The sequence below is a fragment of the Elephantulus edwardii genome, unplaced genomic scaffold, assembly GCF_000299155.1.
Source record: "Elephantulus edwardii isolate Elephantulus edwardi_28Jun2011 unplaced genomic scaffold, EleEdw1.0 scaffold00185, whole genome shotgun sequence".
In the NCBI taxonomy this organism is placed as follows: domain Eukaryota; kingdom Metazoa; phylum Chordata; class Mammalia; order Macroscelidea; family Macroscelididae; genus Elephantulus; species Elephantulus edwardii.
Window position 1 is genome coordinate 1,820,241 of NW_006399935.1, and position 15,195 is coordinate 1,835,435.

The 15,195-nt window shown below is 41.2% G+C and overlaps 1 protein-coding gene across 1 annotated transcript in view; it reads right to left on the reverse strand.

Annotated features, from left to right (window-relative positions):
- LOC102875725 (EGF-like module-containing mucin-like hormone receptor-like 4-like) overlaps positions 1-15,195 on the reverse strand; it is a 174,336-nt gene that overhangs the window by 137,333 nt on the left and 21,808 nt on the right. Inside the window, exons 3-6 of the mRNA XM_006896409.1 lie at positions 11,353-11,514; positions 9,624-9,697; positions 5,202-5,334; positions 1,184-1,296 (exon numbers count right to left, since the gene is read on the reverse strand). Of these exons, the coding sequence (XP_006896471.1) occupies positions 1,184-1,296; positions 5,202-5,334; positions 9,624-9,697; positions 11,353-11,514 (482 nt within the window). The remainder of the gene's footprint in view (positions 1-1,183; positions 1,297-5,201; positions 5,335-9,623; positions 9,698-11,352; positions 11,515-15,195) is intronic.

Consider the following 15,195-nt stretch of genomic DNA (forward strand, 5'->3'; position numbering starts at 1 on the left):
CTCTTCATGACTTTGGAGAGGTCCCTAACAGCTTTTAATTCATGTAACCTTTTTATATCTTTAAATGTTTGTGGGGGTCACTATTAGGAACTGAATTTTCTTTTCCAAAAACATGTGTTGTAAATCCTAACCTTTATACCTGCGAAGAAGAATTGATGCTTTTGAGCTGTGGTGTCAGAGAAGAGTACTGAATAGCCCATGGACTGCCAAAAGAACAGATATGTCTTGGAAAAGGTGCAACCAGACTGCTTCTTGGAGACAAAGATGTTAAAGCTACATCTCACAAGATTTGGGTATGTTGTTAAGAGAGACTATTACTTGGACAGGGACATCATGCTTGGGAAGGTGGGGGGACAGGGGAAGAGAGGAAGACCCTCACCAGGTGGATTCACACAGTGACTGTAGCAATGGCTTAAGTGTGTTAGGCAGAGTGAGGATAGCACAGGATAGGACAGGGTTCAGATCTGCTGTTCATGGGGTTGCTTTGAGTCATCCTCTACTTGACTGTACCAAACAACAACAACTTGTGTTATACTCCCATTTGAGAATGGATTTTTAAATTATATTGTGATAGCATTAGTATAGGGAGCTCTGGTGGCCTACTGGTAAGAAGCCATACTGCAATCCTGAAAGTAGGTGGTTTGAGAGCACAAGCTGCTCTGAGGGAGAAGGATGGGTAATCACCTCCCGTGTGATTTAGTGCCTCTGAAAACCCACCAGAGAGTCAGCTGTGGGTCAGGTCTGACTCTGCAGTACACAACAACAGTGTTAGTCTAGAGTATGTCTTTACTACATTTGTTTTGAAATAGAAGAGATTAAACAAGCAAGGGAATATGCAGAAACAGGGAGTTACCATATAATATGAGGCCACAAAAGAACCAAGAAATGGATGCTTTTAGATGCTAGAGATGAGGATCATTTCTCCAAAAGCTAACAGAGAAAAAGCCACCTACTTGGGTGTATGCCTTGCTTTTGGACTTCTAGGAAAATTGACAAAATATACTTTTATCTCCTAAAATCACCACTTGCAGATTTTATCTATCTATCTATCTATCTATTTATTTTGGTAGCAGGGCTAGATATGTAAGGCAGTATTTCATCATTTGGAACAGCCAACTATAAATGAAACATTATGCCTAGAATTTAAAGGTTAAGAGAACACATTTTACAATCCATCATTAACAGTACCTTCCATGGCTGCTTCAAATGCATGAGTGCAGTCGATATCCATTGAGTTATTTCCAGCTTCCAGCATCATTCTCTTGCTTGTGTCATTGCACCTCTGGATTTCATAGTCTGGAAACATAAAGAAAGTGAGTCCTGGGTTGCTTTCTTCATATGCCTAAGACTTGTGGAAGAACTCTTTCCCTTCAGAGAGCCAATATTGGCAATTTGATCGCCTCCTTAGACTAGATGGTCCTCCTTGTTACACCCAACTTTACACCTTCATGTCTGGTTATTGAGTTTGAAGGATTTAAAACGTCCTGAGCAACACTCTGGCCACAGAAATCAAGAGGAGGTGGCTATATTTCCCAGAGCTCACTACCAATCTGCCTTCCTTATTAAAAGTACAGAGGACTTGAAGCCCTTGCTTAATGATGCTAATTAATGGTCTAGTTGTGAGAATTATTATATTCTTTGTATTAATGTGTGACTCATAAGAAGGATATAATCTTTAATCTTTACCAATCAACTGATCTAAATCTTCACTTTGCAAAGTAAAGTTTTATATCATGTGCATTTTATAGATCAATGAGTCTTCCTCCAGTCTTGATGTCAACTTTTCTTCATATAATAGAGTTTTTTAAATTACTTATTCACCACGGATCTTGGTTAAGTATTGTGAAATGACGGAAACAGAACAGGCATCTTCTGGTGAGCTAACTTCTTATTAAGGAGACATAAATGACAGGGAAAAGTTAAGAATACACACTGGAGTGCTCACTCAGGGGAGGACTTCCTTCTTTTAAGCTAATCATCTAAAGCTTCCCAAGGAAGTTCAACTAGAAGTTGAGTCACTTGAGTAAATTCAGTCATATAAGCACAATATCTGACAAGATCATCCTCATAAAAGCTTTTCATTGTCTCTGAGAAAGTGAGAAAATTTATCTAGGTTCTGTGATCGGGGTTACTCATTTTCCCTATAACCCTTTCTTCCTTTGGGAACATAAAATCACTGTTATTAAATTAATACTCATTGATATGCACCAGATTTAAGTCATGCACAAGTCATTTCCCAGTTTCCATTACAGCTAGGTGAAGCCCTGCAACTATCTAAAGCCAAGAGAGGGGAGATTCAAAGTGTTGTGTGCTAAAAGGAATAAGCACGCCTTCGAAATGTCTCTCCCCACCCCTTCCCACTGGCTGGTAACAAGATGTGGAAATAGAGCTGTCATCTTAGAATACAGTCAGAAACTAAACCGGCATATTGAGTAGGATTGGAGTTGCTGTGGAATTGTCTTTACTACTCATTGATTTATTTTGCTAAAATTTGTTAAAGATATAGGGATCCCTGGTGGCAAGAAACTGCATTTCCATCCCAAAGGCAGGTGGTTCAAATCCAGCATCTGCTCGGTGGCAGGAAGACGAACTTTCCTTTTCAGAACTGTCTCTGAAAATCGCAGGGAAGGTCAGCTATGAATTGTTTCTATCTTGACATCCCACAACAACAGCATCAAAACTGTCAGATAAATAGATCAACCTCTCTGTGTTTAATACACAGTTATTTCAGTCTTTGTTATACCACTAGATACTGGATGATAATAGAGAAACTACTCCATGGGCCAAAGTTTAAACCATATATAAAATTTTTTTAATGTTTTAACTTAGTAATAGTTAAAGCCTAACATATGAACGTTTGCGGAATGTAGCCAAAAGAATGGTTAGAGGAAAATAGGTAATTATAAAACATAGTCAGGTGCTCAAGTGTTGGAGGACAAACAGAGTTGCACTGTTACTATACGGGGACCTTGCTGGTGGTTTGAAGCCATCATCTCTGCGGGAGCATGATGGGCAGTCTCCTTCTGATGTTATTTATAGCCTCAGAAAGCCTGCTTGACGGTGAGTCAGGAGTTGATTCTGACTTGATGACAATGAATTTGAGCTGAGAATTTAGGTTTATATCTCTAAATACAGTTGTTGTTGTTGTTAAGTGCCATCGAGTTGTTGTTGTTGTGTTGTTATGTGCCGTCGAGTCGCTTGCAACTCATAGCGACCCTATGTACAACAGCCCTAAACTCCGCTCTGTCCTGTGTCAATCGCACTGTTTCTGACACTCCCATCCCGATTATCCCAGTCACTGAATCATTCCACCTCACAGAGGGCCTTCCTCTCCTGCGCTGTCCCTCCACCCTCCCAAGCATGATGACCCTCTCCAAGGACCGGTCTCTCCTCACAACATGTCCGAAGTATGTTAGACGGAGCCTCAGAATCCTTGCCTCCAAGGAACCACCCGGTTTAACCCTCTCCAGGACAAATCTATTTGTTTCCCTAGCAGTCCATGGTATTCTCAATACTTTTCTCCAGCACCACAGTTCAAAGGCATCAATTCTCCTTCTATCCTCCTTGGTCATTGTCCAACTCTCTGATGCATAACAAGTGATTGTGAAGACCATGGCCTGTATCAGATGCACCTTAGTCTCCAGAGAGCTACTATTGCTCTTCAGTACTTTGGAGAGGTCCCTAACAGCAGACTTTCCCATGACAATGCGCCTTTTAATTTCCTGGCTGCTGGTGCTAAGACTGTTGACTGTGGAGCCAAGCAAACTAAAGCTGTGTACAATCTCAATCTCTTCACCATCCATCCTGATGCTGCCAATTGGTCCAGTAGTGAGAATCTTTGTCTTCTTGACATTGACCCTCAATCCATATTGTAGGCTGTAGTCCTTGACACTCTTCAGCAGGCGCTTCAGGTCCTCTTCAGTTTCAGGAAGCAGGGTTGTGTCATCTGCATAACGCAGATTGTTGATAAATAATCCACCAATCTTGACCCCACATTTCTCCTCATAGAGCCCAGCCTCCCGGATAATCTGTTCTGCATATAGGTTGAAAAGGTAGGGAGATAGGATGCATCCCTGGCGTACGCCCTTCCCAATTTTGAGCCATGCAGTGTTCCCTTGCTCTGTTCTGACGACTGCCTCCTGGTCCAAGTATAAGTTTCGCATTAGAATGATCAAGTGTTCTGGGATTCCCATTCTTCTCAGAGTCAGCCACAGTTTGTTATGATCCACACAGTCAAATGCCTTTGCATAGTCAATGAAACACAGATAGAAATTCCTCTGGTATTCTCTGCTTTCAGCCAAGATCCATCTAACATCAGCTACAATATCTCGTACCACGACCCCCTCTAAACCCAGCCTGGACTTCCGGTAGTTCTCTGCTGATGTGCTGTTCCAGTGTTTTCTGGATAATCTTCAGTCAAATCCTGCTTGCATGTGAAATCAGTGAGATTGTTCTATAGTTTCCATACTCTTTTGGGTCACCTTTCTTTGGGATAGGAACAAATATCGATCTCTTCCAGTTAGTTGGCCAAATGGTTGTTCTCCAGATTTCTTGGCACAACTTGGTGAGCACGTCCAGGGCAGCATCTGTTAACTGAAATATGTCAACTGGTAGTTTAAATCAGTAGCTGCCCATTATAATGGCATCATTTTACAATATTTTATCAAGATCAGTGGTGAATAAATAATTAAAGAAAATGATATGGAGAAGAAAGGGATATCAAGACTAGAGGAAGACTCATTAATCTACAAATGCACATGACGCAACTTTGCTTTGCAAAGTGAAAAGTTTAGATTAGTTGATTGATGGAGATTAAAGATAACATCCTTCATATGAGTTATGCCATCAATATGAAGAATACAGAAATTCTCACAATTGGACCAGTAATTAGCATCATTTGTAAGGGTGTCAGGTCTTCCGTACTTTCAGTAAGCACGGCAGATGGTTGATGAGTCTTCTCTCAAGCCCCTCCTCTTTTCCAAGCGTGATGTCCCTCTCCAAGGAACAGCCTTCCCTAACAACATGCCCAGGGATGCCTCCAGAGCTCTGGTGGATTAGTTGATATTTTCAGCTCAGTTTGGAAAATTGATAACACTTGGGTTTAGAAGATGTCATCATTCACAGACCACCCCCCCAACTGTACCAGCAGCACCCAGATCCCTTTACGGGGCCATTTAAAGAGTCTGCCCCGTGTTTATTACCTATATCAATCACAGGATCATATTTTCCTGGAGAAGTAACACTCAAATTCAGTACTTGCAACTCCACCTTATGTAGTAGCTGGGTAGCCTCTTGTGCAATGTGCTCTTTGGTTTTATTTTCCCGTAAACGTTCCTTGAAAAATGAAAACAAAACAGCACCTCGTTAGGTAGAAAGTCACTCAGACTTAAAGTGGGACCCATGTGAGTGTGGTTGGGAAAATTCAATAAGTAATAATGTATCACAATGGTCCATCTTGTGATGAGGTCACCATGAGCTGAGGTTCACTAGATGGCAGTTAACAATAGATCATGGACTTCCAAGAAAACAAACAGATTTATCCTGGAGAGGGTTAAACTAGGCTGCTCCTTGGAGGCAAGGGTTCTGGGGCTTCGGCTGACATACTTTGGACATGTTGTAAGGAGGGAGAGGTCCTTGGAGAGGAACATCATGCTTGGGAGGGTGGAGGGACAGAGCAGGAGGGGAAGACCCTCTATGAGGTGGATTGATTCAGTGACTGGGGTAGTCGGGATGGTTTTGTCAGAGGCAGTGAGATTGGCACAGGATAGAGCAGGGTTTAGGGCTGTTGTACATAGGGTCGCTATGCGTCGCAAGTGACTTGACGGCACATAACAACAACAACCACATGAAAAGTATGTCTATTAAAGTCAGGAAATTAGGATATGTATTGCTTGTGGTGCTGGAGAAGAGTCTTCAACATACCATGGGCTGCCAAGAAAACAAAAAAGTCTGTTTTGGAGAGGGTGAAACTAAGTCTCTCCTTGAAGACTAGGATTTTGAAGCTCTGCCTCACTTACTTTGGGCACACAGCCAGGAGAAATTGGTCCTTGAGAAGGACATTATGCTCGGAAGGGTGGACAGACAGCACAGGAGAGGGAGACCCCGGATGAGATGGATTCATACAGTAACTGGGGCAATGGGGGTTGGTGTGTCAGAATTGGTGAGACTGGCTCAGGACAAGGAAGGGTTCAGAACTTCTGTACCTAGAGTTGCTATGCATTGCAGGTGACTCAAACAAAAACATTCTATGCCAGTTTTGGAAGCAGGGGTGGCATTCATTTCCTAAACAACTTGCCTCTGGAAACTATAAACTTTGATGGATGTTGATGGTTGTAGAGGGGCTACAGGCCTTTTTTCATACGGTTGCAAAGAGTTGTTCTGTCTCAAAGGCAATCAACAACAACAATAACATTGCTTTGGGCAAGTTTGCTGTCAGTCACCACTCCAAAATCATAAGAACAACAGTGTCAGTTTGAAGACTAAGGTGTGCCTGATTCAGACCGTGGTCTTCACAATCACCTGCATCAGATATATGGAGAATAAGTAAGGATGACTGTAGAAGAATTGAAGCCTTTAAATTGTGGTGCTGGAGAAGAGTACTGAATATTACATGGGCTGTCTCAGATATATCTTAGACAAACTGAAACTAGATGCTCTTTGGAGGCAAAGGTGGTGAAGCTTTGTCTCATATACTTTGGACCTGTAGGTAGGCAAGGTTATTCCTTAAAAAGGGGCATCACACAATAGAATACTATGCTGCATTAAAAACAAGGAACTCATGCAATATTATTCAAAATGGGTGACCCTGGAGGACATTATGCTGAGTGAAGTATCTCAGTCACAAAGGGAAAAATACTGCATGGTGCCACTGTTATAGAAAGTGACTGACATCAGGGTTGGGGTAAGACTGAGAAAAACTGCATAGATTATGTATACTGAACGGAAACAGAGGAGGAAGAGAACAGTTTAAAAGTGATATATGATAGCATATTGTGATTATCACAGGAATCCAGAATTAAGGTGGCCTAGTGGAGTGCATTTGGGGCAGGGGTGGGGGCAGGCCTGTGTACCAATGAAGAAGTTTATCTTTTGCTTTTCAAAGAGAGGAGCGAACTTGGTGGAGGAGGGGTAAAGAAAAAAAGTGCAACAATGAATGAATGAAAATCCAAAATCTCTGTAAATGTTCATTAAAATAAATAAAAAAAATTGTAATTAAAAAAATTAAATCATTTTTTAAAGGGGGGCATCACAGTTGGAAAGATAGAGGGTCAACAAAAGAGAAGACCCCTCCAATAAGGTGGACTGACACGGTGACTTCCACAATGAGCTCATGTGCCCGAGAAGACGAGGATAGCACAGGATAGGGCAGGATTCACGTCTGCTGTTTATACAGTCATTACGAGACATACTCAACTTGATGACATGCAAAGTATGTGGTTGTTGTTGTTCTTATATGCCTTTGATGTGAATGTGACTCATAGTGACCCAGTGAACAATAAATCTGCACCTTGTCCTATCTTGTGCCATCCTCATGATCTCTGATATCCTTGAGCCCATTGCTATAGTCACTATGTCAATCCATCTTGCTAAGGGTCTTTTTCCTTATGTTGACCCTCCACCTTTCAAACATGCTATTGCCCTCCAAGGACTGGCCTCATCTAACAACGTGCCCAACGTTTCATCATCCTAGCCTCTAAGATGCACCCTGGTCACACCTTCTCAAAGACAGACTTGTTTGTTCTCTTGCCAATCTATAGGATAATCAGTACTCTTCAACACCACAGCTCCAAGGCACGGATGCTTCTTCTGTCTTCCATATTTATTGTCCGACTTTCAGTATAATAAGAATAACAAATAATAAAAAAGACCATGGCTTGGATCAGGCACACCTTGGTCTCTAAAATGACATCATTGCTCTTTAGCACTTTGGTGATATCCCTGACAGCAGGTTTTCCAAATGCAATGTGTCTTTTGATTTTTTGAGTCCTGGTACCAAGGGTGTTGATTGCGATACAAGTAAGATAAAACTGTTTGCAATTTCAGTCTTTTCTCCATCTATTATGATGTAGCCAGTTGGATCAGTTGTGAGGACGTTTTCCCTTGATGCTGATATGCACTTTCTATTGAAGTCTTTGATCATCTGCAATGTGAAAGTCAAGTCCTCACTTTCAGCAAGCAAGGTTGTTTTATCTGCATAACATAGATTCATGATTCTTCTTCTGACCGCATTCTGCTTCTTAATAAAGTCCACCTTCTTGAATGATCCACTTAGCACATGGATTGGATAGGTATGACGAAACAATGAAACCCTGATATGCACTTTTCTTGATTTTAAGCCAAGTAGTGTTTCCTTGCTCTGTTCAGACAACAACTTCTTAATTTAGGTATAGATTTTGTATGAATTAAACAATTAAATGTTCTGAGATTCCCATCCTTCTCAACATTAGCCATAATTTGTTATGATCCACACAGTTAAATGCCTTTGCATAGTCAAGAAATCAGATAGACATCTTTCTGAATTCTCTGCTTTCAGCCAAAATCCATTTGACATCAGCAATGATATCCCTGGTACCATGCCCTCTTTAAAATGAACCTTTAATTAATAGCAGTTCTGTGTCAATGAATTGTTCTAATCATTTTTTTAACAGCACAAGTACAAGCAGGCATATCATTAGCTGCACTTTATTTGTGAGGTACTAGTGGGCTAATAGCAAGAATAGCAAGAAGCTGTGCTGCGGTCCCAAAAGCACATGGTTTAAATCCACCAGCTGCTCCGTGGGAGGAGGATGGGCAATCTCCTCCAGTGCAATAAACTGGCTCTGAAAACCCCCTGGATGGTCAGGTATAGGTCAGTTACGACTCCACAGCACACAAGAACAACAACACAAAGTTTTAGAGGATGAGATCTCTGGAACCACCTGCTTTTCTTACACAGGAAGAAAATTATAGGGAAAAAGAGATGGTAAAAGGTGTGTGATGCAGGTATTTTTAAAGTTTGATATAGACTATAATTAGTGTTCCATTCATGTACACCGTGCCTTATAAAATAACTTGTATACATTTTGCTCTATGTAATTAATTACTATTGTCCTCTGTCTTTTATCATTTCGTCTTTTCAAGACTCCATTGCTTCTTTCTTGTTCCTTCGTCTCTCCTGCACCCATCCACTAACCTCTGCTATTCCATATTGAAGGTATTGTTTTTGATTTTCTGCAGTGAGTGCTTCGAGTCTTCTTCACTTTCTGCAGCAAGGTTGTGTCATCTGCATAATTGAGGCTGTTGATGAGTCTTCTTCTGTTCCGGATGCCGTATTCTTCGTCTTGAAGAAGAGTTCAGCTTCTTGAACTCTTTGTTAAGTGCACAGCTTGAATAGGTATGGAGAAAGAAAATAACCCTGATGCACACCTTTCCTAACCTTAAATCATGCAGGGTTTCCTTGCTCTTTATGGAAAACTGCTTCTTGGTCTATGGGAAGGTTTTTCCTGAGCACATTTTAATGATCTGGGGAAGGGGAAACAGTCACTTCTAATTTAAATCCTCACCCTGGGGAATGACACAAATTCACCTCTAATGATATGGAAACATATGGTGTTGGACCAGGAGAATGAGCTAGTGAGACTGACCAATTCCAACACCAAGTCTCCACCTCCACTCACCCAAATGTTCTCCGAAGAGTGGTGGGTCTTTTGAATGTCCTCTGGGGGAAAAAAAAATATTGGCTATTAGAATGCTATACGGGAGAGGATATGCAACCATTCCCACCCCTCTTCCCCCAATCAACCTTGAATAAAGTCTTTTCTTCATGCTTCCACCACCACCATCACCAGTTGCCGTGAAATTGATTTTGAATCATGGAGCCCCCGTCTGTGTCAGAGTAGAACTGGGCTTTCTTCCAAGGGGCCTCTTTGTGAATTTAATCCCCCAACTTTTCAGTGAGCAGCTGAGAGTATCAACTACGCACAACCCAGGGATCCCAATGCATCCAAAGCCCATCTTAACTTTTTATTGAAAAGAAAGGAGGCCTTTGCTTTCATTATTCCCAGTTTACACACAGGCTAGGGCACTTGATGTCACAAATAGTTTGTGTTTGATCCTGAAGGCAGTGACAACTCAGACAAAGGTCTGGTGATCTGCTTCCACGAAGATTTTAAGTAGGAAAACGCTATAAAGCAGTTCTGTTCTGTAACACATGGGGCTTCCATGGGTCACAATCAATCTGCAGAAAATGCAGTACAGAGAAAGCAGACATAGGTTAAGTCATTAACCAGAAGTCAAGTGGTGAGAGGTCAAGTCAGACTATGAATCTAAATGCCTATGATTCTAATATGTGAAATAGAAACATATAAAGATTGAACAATGAAATAAATACATTCTAGATATCAAGAGCTCGGTCTCTCACTGTTGGAAAAGGAAATTATAAATAAAAAAGCAAAGAAAGCTAAAACAAACATTCAGGAATCTGTGAGTGGTACATATTGTTGTATGTGTGTATATTAATCGAAAAGGTTGGTTCATAGAATCTACCCAGAAGGGCCTCAGAAGAAAGGCCTGGCAATCTGCTTCTGAAAAGTCACGGACATGTAAACTTCATGCAGGGCAGTTCTGCTCTTCATACATAGAGTTGCTCTCAGTTGGGATGGAATCGACATTAATTGGTTAATGGGAAAATGAACCCTTGGTCATTTTAGAATCAAAGGTTATAAGCAGATACTCATGAATGTTAGTATATAGACAAAAGAAGTATATAATTTTCCAGTAAGCCTCCCGACCGCATAAAGCTATGTTGCTGTGTATGCCATGGAATGGACTCTGATTTATAGCAGACTATGAGACAGAGGAGAATTTCCTCGGACGTGTAGTGCATTAATTGTTAAACAGTACTCAAAGGTCAGCAGTTGGAATCCACTCACTGACCCGAGGGGGGAAAAATACAGGGAATCTTTGCCCATTAATATTTATAGACTCAGAAAACCAATGGAGGCTCATCATTTGCTGGCGTTCACTTGACAGCTGCTGTATCCTTAATGGGAGCAATTACCAGCTATTTCCTCCTGCAGAGCTGTTGGGTCCATTTGAACCATCCACCTTACAGTTAACATCAAGTGATTAACCATTGTTCCACCTGGGCTTCCTTAAGATAGAGACATAGAAATTTAAATTGAAAATGAGTGAGAGAAAAATCAAGTAGAAATATCCTGTTGGAAAGCCAAGAAAGCAAGCCAGACTGTAGGTCAGTCATTTACATCAAGGTGGTCATTGATGATGGATTTGGATGACACCTCCTGGGTAGTGAACACCAAAGACAGTAAAGAAATGAGGGATGAGGGCCTGGACAGGGGTCCACTCGCTTACCTGGCCGTTTGTAACATTCTGCATAACTGACATCAAGGACCTTAGCCACAATGTTGAACAATGAATGCTTTTGGAAACAGTTACAGCGGAAACCTCCAACTGTATTTTTGCAGTATGCTTTCTTTGTGCAATATTCCTGTCCACTCTCACACTCATTAATGTCTGTGAATCAAGAAAAACACTTTCTTTTATTTTCATACAAGTAAACTATTTCCTCTTACTAGCAGAATCCAGCCTGCTCAATATTTCTGGTAAATCAACTCACCTAAAATATTATCTTGTGAATGAGTAGAGAGGACATTATATAAGTGAAATAACTCAGTTACAAAAGGACAAATATTTTATAAGACCACTGTTGGAAAATTAGGGGGATGATAGAGTAGGAGGAGGGAGATAAAAATGAATGGATAGATAAGAGATAGACTTTATTGAAATAGGTGACGGGAAGGTCAATGAAACAAATGGACAGTAAGACATTGTGTGTGTTGCAATTAATGTGAAAGAGGACAAGCATGGCATTGGAAATGAATGTTAGGAAAGGTTATACACAGATATGAACAATTATGGGGAGTTGATAGGGACGAGAAGGGAGAGAGAAGAGGCAGATATTAACTGATGAATGGGAAAGGTCAACGTAAAAAAGAGTAAAGCAAGTATTTGATGAGATATTGTAATAAATGACATTGATCAATTGTAGTTAACACTAAAACAAAATGTTTAGGAATGATTACAAAAGAGTCAATACAAAACCACCAAAATCCAAAATCATCTCCTTTTCAAGGATGAGATGACTTAACTTTAGAGAGATGGCAATTCTCCTGAAGTTTATCAATATATTTGATGCAGTTATGATACAAATACCTACAATTTATTATGTGGAGACAGAGGAATTGATAACATTATGTAAGTGTAAGTCTGAAAATGAAAAGGAGTGCTATCTTTATTCGATATTAAACATACCATAGGGAACCTTGTTGACATTATGGGGGTTTTTTAATTTCACACATGTTGTTGTTGTTATGTGCCGTCGAGTTGTTTCCGACTCATAGTGACCCTATGCACAACAGCCCTAAACCCTGCTCTATCCTGCGTCAACCGCACCGCCTCTGACACACCCATCCCGATTACCCCAGTCACCGAATCAATCCATCTCATAGAGGGTCTTCCCCTCCTGCATTGTCCCTCAACCCTCCCAAGCATGATGTCCCTCTCCAAGGACCCGTCCCTCCTGGCAACATGTCCGAAGTATGTCAGACGAAGCCCCAGAATCCTTGCCTCCAAGGAGTAGCTTGGTTTAATCCTCTCCAAGATAAATCTGTTTGTTTTCCTGGCAGTCCAGGGTACATTCAGTACCCTTCTCCAGCACCACAGCTCAAAAGCATCCACTCTCCTTCTGTGCTCCCTAGTCATTGTCCAACTCTCTGATGCATAACAAGCGATTGCAAATACCATGGCCTGTATGAGGCGCACCTTAGTCTCCAGAGAGACACTGTTGCTCCTGAGTACCTTCGAGAGGTCCCTAACAGCAGACTTTCCCATCGCGATACGCCTTTTGATTTCCTGACTGCTGGTGTCAAGAGTGTTGACTGTGGAGCTGAGCAAACTGAAGCGGTGAACACTCTCAATCTCTTCGTCATCCATCCTGATGCTGCCAATTGGTCCAGTGGCGAGAATCTTTGCCTTCTTGGCATTGAGCCTTAGTCCATACTGAAGGCTGCAGTCCTTGACCCTTTGGAACAAGTGCATGAGGTCCTCCTCAGTTTCAGCAAGCAGGGTTGTGTCATCTGCATAACGGAGATTGTTAATAGATCTTCCACCAATCCTGATGCCACAATTCTCCTCATAGAGCCCAGCCTCTTGGATAATCTGCTCTGCATACATGTTGAAAAGGTATGGAGACAGGATGCATCCCTGGCGTACACCCTTCCCAATTTTGAACCATGCAGTGTTACCCTGCTCTGTTCTGACTACTGCCTCTTGGTCCAAGTATAAGTTTCGCATTAGCACAATTAAATGTTCTGGGATTCCCATTCTTCTCAGAGTCAGCCACAGTTTGTTATGATCCACACAGTCAAATGCCTTTGCATAATCAATGAAACACAGATAGACATTCTTCTGGTATTCTCTGCTTTCAGCCAAGATCCATCTAATATCAGCAACAATATCCCTAGTACCACGACCCCTTCTAAGCCCAGCCTGGACTTCTGGCAGTTCTCTGCTGATTCAAACCTAGAGTTGCTGTAATCAAGGGTGCTTTGGGCAGAATATTAAATGATCCAGGAAGTATTAAAAGAAGATGGAAGGAATATACTGAGTCATTATATAGAAAGGAATTGGCAGATACAGAGGAATTTAAAGAAATAACATATGAGCAAGAGCCTATGGTGATGAAGGAAGAAGTTCAAGCTGCTTTGAAGGAAATAGCAAAAAATAAGGCCCCAGGAATAGATGGTATACCAATTGAAGTATTTCAGATAACAGATGTTGCCCTGGATGTGCTCACCAAGTTGTGCCAAGAAATCTGGAGAACAACCACTTGGCCAACTGACTGGAAGAGATCTATATTTGTTCCCATTCCAAAGAAAGGTGACCCAACTGAGTGTGGAAACTACAGAACAGTGTCATTGATTTCACATGCAAGCAAGATTCTGCTGAAGATCATCCAAAAACGATTAGAACAGCACATCAGCAGAGAACTGCCAGAATTTCACACATAGATACTTTTAAATGTTGAGGAATATGCATCAAAATAGAAATAATTTATCTCTGCATTTTCCAGAAAAAGTTGGTATCAAGTCCACTCTGAATCAAGGAGACCCTGAGTGTGTGAGAGAATTATGCTCCATAGTTTTCAATGGCTAATTTTTTTATTATTAATTTTAATGAACATTTACAGAGACTTTGGATTTTCATTCATTCGTTGTTGCATTTTTCTCCCTCCCCACCCCTCCCCTCCTAGTTCAGTCTTCTCTCTGAAAAGTAAAAGAAAAATTCTTTCATTTGGTATACAACACCCCCGGCCCCCCCGAGTCCACTCTACTGTGCAACCTTCATTCTGGACTTTTGTCATGACCGTAATACCCAATCATCTATTGCTTTTAAACTGTTCTCTCCCTCATCTGTTTCAATGCAGTACACATAATTTATCCAGTCTTTCTCAGTGCTCAAGCTCGAACCTTTGGTGATACAAGCCCACCCAGGAGTGCCACGGGATAAAGACCTGGTGATCTTCACCCATAAAGATCATATCCTAGAAAACCCTATTCTCTGTCACACAGAGATTATCACTGTGAGTCAAAACTGTCATGACAGTGCCTAATAGCAACTGTTAACATATGGTATATAGTGATATGTAAGATGTTATTACATTAAAACTGACTCAAGGTGATCTTGTACATGTCAAAATAGAACCAGGATCCACAGAATTTACGTAGAGTGTACCTTTCAGAGGTAGATCACTAGATTCTTCTAAGGCACCTCTAAATGGGTTTGAACCACGAAATTTTTCAGTTAATAGCTGGTTGCCTATTGGTAGGTAAGAAGCTGTGCTGTACTCCTGAAGGCATACAGTTCAAAGCCATCATCTGCTTCACAGGAGAAGGATGACCGATCTTCCTTCTGTGCAATTAATTGTCTCTGAAAACCCACTGGAGGGTCAGCTATGGGTTGGTTCTGATTTGACAGTTTGCAAAAATAACAGGTTGAGTCATTAATTTTTCACACCATCCCGGTGATTATTCTCTCCGGCTCTTTCTGTCTCATGGGTTTCTCTCTCTTCAGCTCTCTCTCTCTCTCTCTCTCTCTCTCTCTCCATGTAAAGGAGCACTGGTGATTTTTTTTTTT